The sequence below is a fragment of the Salmo salar genome, chromosome 02 (assembly GCF_965601325.2).
Source record: "Salmo salar chromosome 02, fSalSal1, whole genome shotgun sequence".
Classification (NCBI taxonomy): domain Eukaryota; kingdom Metazoa; phylum Chordata; class Actinopteri; order Salmoniformes; family Salmonidae; genus Salmo; species Salmo salar.
Window position 1 is genome coordinate 12,006,795 of NC_138292.1, and position 9,230 is coordinate 12,016,024.

At 41.0% G+C, this 9,230-nt stretch overlaps 1 protein-coding gene across 3 annotated transcripts in view; it reads left to right on the forward strand.

Moving 5' to 3' along the window:
* Positions 1 to 6,111, forward strand: part of LOC106574139 (FH1/FH2 domain-containing protein 3) — a 273,559-nt gene extending 267,448 nt beyond the window's left edge. For all 3 annotated transcript variants that reach the window (XM_082959703.1, XM_082959705.1, XM_082959707.1), the window contains 3 exons: positions 1,600 to 1,795; positions 1,995 to 2,162; positions 2,532 to 6,111. In XM_082959703.1, coding sequence (XP_082815829.1) covers positions 1,600 to 1,795; positions 1,995 to 2,162; positions 2,532 to 2,614 — 447 coding nt within the window. In that variant the 3' untranslated portion in view covers positions 2,615 to 6,111. The remainder of the gene's footprint in view (positions 1 to 1,599; positions 1,796 to 1,994; positions 2,163 to 2,531) is intronic.
* The last annotated feature ends 3,119 nt before the right edge of the window (positions 6,112 to 9,230 follow it).

Consider the following 9,230-nt stretch of genomic DNA (forward strand, 5'->3'; position numbering starts at 1 on the left):
TCTTCCTGTGGTAGTAATGTCTCTAACCTTGAACCAAAGGCCAGAATTCTTAATCACGATCAAGTTGACATATTTCTCTCTGGTTGTGTGTCCTCTGTATTTCTTGCTGTGATTTTTAATGCAGCCACCTGTACAACCAACATTACTGCCAAATCCTTGTTGTTATTGAGTTGTTATTGATTCCTACTAGACTGTAACTCTACTAACGGCATCGTTTAAAAAACATCTACTAGATGTAGTATTTATAGTCTTTACAGTATTTACTGAATACTAGAGGTGTCTCCAAAATGGCACTCTATCCTAGTGGATTGTAGGGCGCTATTTGGGATGCAGACTAGGTATTGACACTGTGTTTAGATGAACCAGCTACAGTAGTAGTTATCAGACTAGGTATTGACACTGTGTTTAGATGAACCAGCTACAGTAGTAGTTATCAGACTAGGTATTGACACTGTGTTTAGATGAACCAGCTACAGTAGTAGTTATCAGACTAGGTAGAAGAATACAGATCCAGGAGATGAATCTCACAAGGATAGTAAAACAAGGACATTTCAGACAAGGCTTAAGGGTTAGGGTTAGAATTAGGGGTTAGGGTTAGGGGTTAGGGTTAGGGGTTTGAGGTTAGGTTTAGGGTTAGGTTAAGTGTTAGGGTGTGTGTGTGTGTGTGTGTGTGTGTGTGTGTGCGTGCGTGCGTGCGGGCGTGCGGGCGTGCGTGTGTGAAGGTAGGCTATGGAAGTTCTGTTCACTGCAAGTCCACAGACAAGGGAAGCAGGGTAGGCCAAACTCAAACCTGACCCCAGGGGGTCAGAATCCACAGACAAGCACTTCCTGATAGAACCTAATCCTGGGTAGTAGACCTCATGAGAACCAGAGGTTCATCTCTTAAAAAACAAAGAGGTCCACATGAGAGTCTGAGTCCTAAATGCGACCCTATTCCTTATATAGTATAGTGTACTTCTTTTGACCAGAGTCCTGGTCTAAAGTAGTGCACTATAAAAGGAATTGGGTTCCATTTGGGATGAAGCCTCACTCTGCTGACCAGGATCAGCTTACACAGCTCTGTTTGTTCTATAATGGAACCAAGATGGCGATCAACGTCAACAGGGAAGAAATCAACAGGTTTCAATACAGAGGGTTAGGTTTTACTTCACTGTATGTGATGTAAAGGTTCATAAGACGGTCGTCACATAGCGCTGATAACTTAGGTCTAAGTAATGTTAACTTATGACTAATAAGTTATGACAAAGACCTGTGGTGAATGGTTTTTTGACAGTGTGTTTTTGTGGGGGGTGTTGTTGGTTTGTTTGTTTGTTTGTTACAGATACTAAATAAATATGGCCTCTGTTTGTGGGATACAATTTTTAAAAGTGCATGCAGCATGTGACCATTTAAATATAGCTCCCATGCTGTTGGTCAGGAGAATACTGTATAGAACTGTGATTAACCCAGAATGGATTTGTATGTCGTTGTTTTCTAGTTGTTTTCTAATTGAGTGCTCTTAATGGTGCCAGAGCATGATGACCAATTGAACCATTTTCATAGATAGATTTAGGAAGTTTCATCTCTAACCTAGCTCTTCTCTCCTAATCCACCCCACAGGATGGAAAGTTTGGCGGTAGCGCCCCAGGGAGTGTAAGCCAGGAGGGCGTGCTGACGCAGGGTCTGCAGTACGCAGAGGATGCAGCGGAGCATGAGAACATGAAGGCAGTGCTGAAGAGCAGCTTGCAGGGCTGCAGTGACAGTGGAGCGTCCACCGTGCCAGGCCTACGTTCACGCACCAGAGCCAGCAGACCAGGTCAGTCTGACAGACCACCACCTTCACACAACTCCTGTAAAAAAGGGAAACTTCTGAAGGACTTTTTCTTTTTTTTTTACAACCGCCAGCTCCACTACACCTGAGGTTGATTCTGTCATTCTCTTCTCTCCTTGTCTCCTTGTCTTCTCTCCTTCTCTTCTCTCCTTGTCTTCTCTCCTATCCTTGTCTTCTCTCCTAGGCCGTGTGGGTCCTTGGGGCTCATCAGTGATTGAAGACCCACCTAATTGCACAGAGACAGACGCTGCAGATGAGATCATGGAGCGCATCGTCAGGTCAGCCACTCAGGGGCCCAGGACACGGACAGAGCCTCGCGAGAGGAAGAGGTCCAGAGCCAACCGCAAGTCACGTGAGTCAGAGGGCCTTTTTACACTAACAAAATATTTGAAGTAAGAGTTGCCTTTGTTTGACATCAGATTTGCAACTTTTCTTTTTACAGTATCCTTACATTAGCTTTGGATGTGGTGAGGCCAAAGGTTTAACTGCCCCGACATCTGATTGTGGACATTCTGTCAGTGTTAATGCACACTATCTTATTTTCCAGCATCACCTGAGGAGTGATACAGTTCAATAACACAATGCTACAGTAAATACATCCAGTTCTATTTAAACCTCTTCATGACTCTCTCTCTCTCTCTCTCTCTCCCTGTCTCTCTATGTCTCTCTATGTCTCTCTCTATGTCTCTCTATGTCTCCCTGCCCCTCTTCCTCTCTACAGTGAGAAGAACACTGAAAAGCGGTCTGACGCCAGAGGAGGCCAATGCTTTGGGGTTGTCCAGTGGTTCAGAGATGGCTGTGTGACAGGAAGAGAAGTAGAGCTGGATCCGACAGCACACACAGACACCTTGGGAAAACCTCTTACCGCCCCGCCCTTCACTGACCCCTGACCTCTAACCCCTGCTCATGCAGCCAGCCAGTCAACCGCTGCACCATAGCTTAGCTTGGTCTTTCCCCTGGTTCAGCTTTATGATGACTGTAGCTCACTTTTCTGTCTGTGGTTTGTGCAGGTAGCTGTGACACAGTGTGCCACCTGGTTAAGATGGTAGACAATGTTCAGGAAGAGACCATGAGGAATATGGTCCTCATCCAGGATAATAGATGGTTTTCAGTGGAACAAAGTGGTATTGGTATAGGGGCAGTTAAAGGGGTTCAGTGATCCAGCTGACCCAGCTCCACACACACACACTCAGGTAAAGTTCAGCATCCAAACCACTACACTATGCTGCTGTGCCGACTTGAGTGTTTCTTAATCGTGTTGTTCCAATCAGTTGTTTCTCCTAACCTTTGAATATGAGGCTGAGGCCTATGAGGAACAGCTCCCATCCCAACTGTAAGTCTTAATCACTTGATGAAGCCCACAGTGACCACATGACTAGCGGTGAATCTCAGTTGTATTTCCTTGATTCCTCATTACTTCTATCCTCACCTGTCTATACAAGGCATTGGAGGACTAGATCTGAGGTTCCTCCTCCCTAACCTTTTCCTCAATTGAGATTCACCCTATGACTGAACGATACAAACTGAGACTTACCTAACAAGAAGACCTTTAGCCTCAGGACTTCTAAAGGGAGGGACACGCGAGTGCTTGAATCACTGTGGACATGTGTCTGAACCAAAATGGCCTCGGAGTTGAATAGTAAAGAAGTTAGCATTGATGCTAAAGAAGTTAGCATTGGTGTTAAAGACGTTAGCATTGATGCTATCTATCCCCACTTATGATGAGCATGTGTGTTGGGCTTGGTGTCAGACAGTATTTTTAGTTCGAACACTTTTTGTTTATATAAAAAAAAAATGGCTGTGTCCACAGGCTGTTTTGTTCTACTATACTACTGTGGTAGTTTTTTGGGTTTTAAAATACTTTAATGCGAGAGAAAAAGGTGCTCAGAGAAGGAATATTTGCACTGGATGTAGAAGTTGGATATTTAAAGGAAAGGAAGGTGAAATCCTTGACACACACTGATGTACCAATCAGATATCAGATGAATTAAAGAATCCACCAGATAGAACCAGTAATGAAACAGTAGCACAATTGATTATACGCTCTAATTTCGGAGGAAAAGTAAACAGATTCCTTGGACTTTTGCAAACTAAAATGTTTCCAATTTTGCGTGTTGTTGATTCAGTTGGATTTTATACAGATGGAACAAACTGGAATTCCAAGAGGACACACCATGATGTGTTAAGAGGGAAGGTATAATTTACTACATACAATTCAATTACTGGATTCCACTTTTAAAAAACACATAGCATATCAGAGTCATCAACTTTGGTCAGAACAGTCTGTGAGCTGACAAGTGTACAGACGGGACGATGCTACTGGGTCCAGACTGACGTCTGTCAATCACGCGTAGCGAATGTTACAGCTTTAGCCTATAGGCCTACCTACAACATACATGTTCCAGCTTTAGCCTATAGGCCTGCCTAGTACCTACAATTACACACGTGTTGCATGCATGACACCAGTGTTACGCAAGCTGCTACTGTTGTTCGCTGCAAAGCCTTTCTTCTATGGTTGAGACATACTTATTGTGGAGTGTTAGAACTGACAGGGAGATATATTTACACTAGTTACATTTACATACTCTCTCTTTACTCTCTGTGTCAAAGAGTTAGGCAACATTTAAGAATTTCTTTTTAAAAGTAAGAGATTAATAATTGGTTATTATAGAAAAACGATATGAGCTTCAACTGAATGAGTGCCTTTTATAGACAAGTCTATTTATTCAGTAATGTTCAGGGAGATATTTGTTACAGAAAATGTTACTGTGTGTAATGAAAGGACTTCCTCCTTAGCTCAATTCAACAGCTGTGACTTCCTGTTTTCATTCTTTCCTAGATTAATACATTTCAGTACTATGTTCCATGGCTTTATGTCTTGGAAACAGTTCTCCTCTTCCATTTGAGCATTGCAGTTTTATTTTGAATCACAACTAAACTAGGGTTATAGCTGATTGTCTAATGACAATATTTCCATTTTAGCAGTTTTGTCACAAAAAATGTTCTACAAAAAGATATTAGTTGTTTCCATTTGCCTTAATGTAGAATTAGGACATATACTATATCTGAACTTTCCTACACTGTTGACTTTTATTGAGGTGTAGTGGTTACAGTCAGCTAGCTAGCTAGTTTTTTTAAAGTGCATAATTCCAGTTTACATTTGGAATTGTGTAGAGAGTTGTATGATGATTCTACACAGTCACAAACATTCACTGTGATGGAAACAGCCATTGTCGACTAAACATGAAAGAATATATGCTTGCAGCAACACAAGCCACGCCACAACATAACAGTCGCACACCTATATGTCTTTCTCATGGAGAACTTACAATTTGGTATGAAACTATCCTGCACCTTATACACCATTTGTAGCATGCATCTTTTATTGAGGAGAACCAGAACATTAACAGAACGACAAAGTATATTCTTTCAGCCTTTTTCTCAGATGGTCATTTTGAGTATTGTAACTCTGAGTACATGTAAAGTAATAATGGGGGAAGAATGCTGTAAAATGATGTAAATGTCACAACGATGTGTTTTATGTCTTTGACTTGTTGGTATTTTGTATAGAATAGTGTATTATAGGTTAAACAAAGCAGTGTTATTCTATGGAAATTGTAATTTAAGTGAAACCAAGCCAAAAGAAATATCTACAGATGTGGCGTGTCACGTTATGTTATGGATAAAGGGACATTCATTTGGTTTGATGCTCAGACGCTTAGCATTTGTTATGTTTTATTGTTTTTCCTCTGCACATGACTTGAAACACATTAGGATAGACGGAGTGGTCGATGTAACCACCTAGGGCTGGATTCAATCTGTATCGCTGAAGTTCAGCGTTTTAGCGTGATTGAAAATGCTCCTGCATTAGCATAGACTGCATTCATGGTAAACACTGCATATGTCGGCTCAATCTGAAATGAAGCAATTTGTAACGCTTCAGCCCCTAGTACTCCTATGGAACCTTCAGCAGTCAAAGGCTGCACTCAGTAAAACATTGCACTCAATAAAACATGGTGTGTATCCCAAATGGCACCATATTCCCTATATAGTGCACTACTTTTTACCAGGGCCCATAGAGTCCAAAAGTAGTGCACTGTGTAGGGAATAGGGTGCCATTTGGGATGCAAACCCATGTTTTCTGTGATTGGCTATATTATCTCCTTCTCACCCACTGCTGTACTGTAAGTCAGTGTGGGACTTGGACACATCCAGACTCTGTGAGCTTTTCTTGCGTCTTCGCCCCTCCAACAACAACTGTATGTATGAACATCTTGCAATAAAAGGTCTCTTAAGAAACATTCAGAGACACTGTGTGAATTGTGTTGTGTGAGGGGAAAAAACATCTGATTCTTTGTTAAATGTGTTCTGGTAATAATCCCAGAGCAACTATTAGTAGTCTGGCCCTGTACTGTATCTGATGTAGTATACTGAATTCATGTCCATCATTTTCACTCCTGTCAATGATGTTTCACCTGGAGCCCTGTTCCCCTGGCTGCACTGTAGCCTACAGTTGTCTACACTACATGTGACCAATACAATTTGATTTGACACCTAAAAGTACTCGTTACATTTTGAATGCTTAGCAGGACAGGAAAATGGTCCAATTCACGCACATAAATAGAACATCCCTGGTCATCCCTACTATCTCTGATCTGGCGGACTCACTAAACACAAATGATTTGTTTGTAAATTATGTCTGAGTGTTGGAGTGTGCCCCTGGCTATCCGTAAATTAAAAACAAGAAAATTGTGCCGTCTAGTTTGCTTAATATAAGGAATTTGAAATGATTTATAATTTTTAATACTTAAGTACATTTTAGCAATTACATTTACTTTTGATACTTAAGTACTTTTAAAACCAAATACTTTTTGACTTTTACTCAAGTAGGATTTTACTGGGTGAATTTCACTTTTACTTGAGTCATTTTCTACTAAGGTATCATTACTTTTACTCAAGTATGAAAATGTGGTACTTTTTCCACCACTGCCAACAGGGAGGGTATGGGACAAGGCTAACCAACAGGGAGGGTATGGGACAAGGCTAACCAACAGAGAGAGTATGGGACAAGGCTAACCAACAGAGAGGGTATGGGACAAGGCTAACCAACAGAGGGGGTATGGGACAAGGCTAACCAACAGAGAGGGTATGAGACAAGGTTAACCAACAGAGAGGGTATGGGACAAGGCTAACCAACAGAGAGGGTATGGGACAAGGCTAACCAACAGAGGGGGTATGGGACAAGGCTAACAAATAGAGGGGGTATGGGACAAGGCTAACCAACAGAGAGGGTATGGGACAAGGCTAACCAACAGAGAGGGTATGGGACAAGGCTAACCAACAGAGAGGGTATGGGACAAGGCTAACCAACAGAGAGGGTATGGGACAAGGCTAACCAACAGGGAGGGTATGAGACAAGGTGGCTAACCAACAGAGAGGGTATGGACAAGGCTAACCAACAGAGAGGGTATGGGACAAGGCTAACCAACAGAGGGTATGAGACAAGGTTAACCAACAGAGAGGATATGGGACAAGGCTAACCAACAGAGAGGGTATGGGACAAGGCTAACCAACAGAGAGGGTATGGGACAAGGCTAACCAACAGAGAGGGTATGGGACAAGGCTAACCAACAGAGAGGGTATGGGACAAGGCTAACCAACAGAGAGGGTATGGGACAAGGCTAACCAACAGAGGGCTCTGAATCAGGACAGAAACAACCGCTGACAATGAGCATGGGTTCCTCTGGTGGTGACTGACCAGTACTGCAGCCCAACAATGTCAAGGCAAAAAATAAAACTTTTAACAATGTCAATGAGAAAGTGAGAATATTTGTGGGTGATTGATTGGTATAAAACTAATGTAAAAAAAGGTATATTTTGTCTATCTCAATTATGTTAATACTTCTCAATGCCACAGATTTCCCCCCACATTTATTTTGTCTGTGAGAAGTTGATATCCAATGCAAACCACAAAGAAACATTCAAATCGACAAGAAAGAAAAGTTCAACCTCTTTATTTTCAGTCCACATTACCCACGCTGTAATTCACTTATCCACACAGATCACTAAACTGCTCCAGAGTTTATACAGGATCACTAAACTGCTCCAGAGTTTATACAAGATCATGACACATACCAGTACCCTTGTTCAGGTGTTCACACATGATCATCATACAAAACTCCTATTTGGTCTTGTTTAATGTCTATGTCCACAGGTGTTATGGATATTTAAACGTGATAACGGTTTGTGTTTTTTAAAAACTGTAAGCGGAGAGGATGAACAACTAGCTCAAAAAGGAAACAGGAAAAACTACTACTATAGAAAGCACAGAAAAATTCAAAAAAAAAGATGAGATTCAGCTGAATGTGATTCAAAATCCTTGTTTATACCTGGTGCAAACACCGGTCCTTTGTCCTGATCTTGTCCACATTCTCAGAAAAATGTCTACACATGGTAGTAAAATGTGGCTCGTATCTATCCACTGTCTGCATTGTGACCAGATTTCCTGGTCCCTCCCTGTATGCAAATTATTTGAGAGCTATTCTTTCAAAATATTTTATTTAAACACACATATTGATGCCATAATACTATGGTGCTAAATGTCAATGATTTTAGAAGGTGTTTTAATAGTGATTTAAATAGATTCACTGTCCATATGTCTACACTTGTAAGATATCCAGACACAATGTGTGCCTGACTACCTCCGAGGGTGGTCAGGAAGATCTGATCACAATGCCTCTTTTAATCATCTACACCAGTTTGAAAATGTGGGCACAAGCAGAATGATCAGGACAAAGGATGCATGTTATAACCAGGTATAAACAGTGCTTTAGGGAATCCAGTACAACCGAAGACATGATCTGCTCTATACAATTGGTGAACTAATAGCAAGGGCACATATCAATTATTACATAATTTGTCTGTCTCCTGATCTCATTATTCAAACCAATCAATATATAGTATTTTCCCTGAACAATATTTGCACAGTACCTTACAATTGTTTAGATAAATTACATATTGGAGTATTCCCTTTCTAACAGACAATGATTCACTTTGTAAAACCCCCAGAACGGACAAGTTGACAAGCAGAAAGAAAGCATATGTATTCATTTTGTATTGCTACATTTACAACATTTGAGTTAGTTATTTTTTTTGCATAATTTTTCCTGTTTGGTGTATGGCTGCAATGAAGTATGGCAAATGTCTGTCGTATAGCACCAAAAGACTGTTTGCTGGCCAGACATTTGATGACTTGAATAGTATGATGTAGAAATAGTACATAGCAAAAATGTGCAATGCAGCTCAATCTTTTTGCCTGCAAGGTGATTACATTTTACAAAACAGCAAAGAGAAACAATGCTAATAGCATATTACTAGACAAATAAAGCTAGTCAACACAGTCAATACAGGTCTGCTCCGT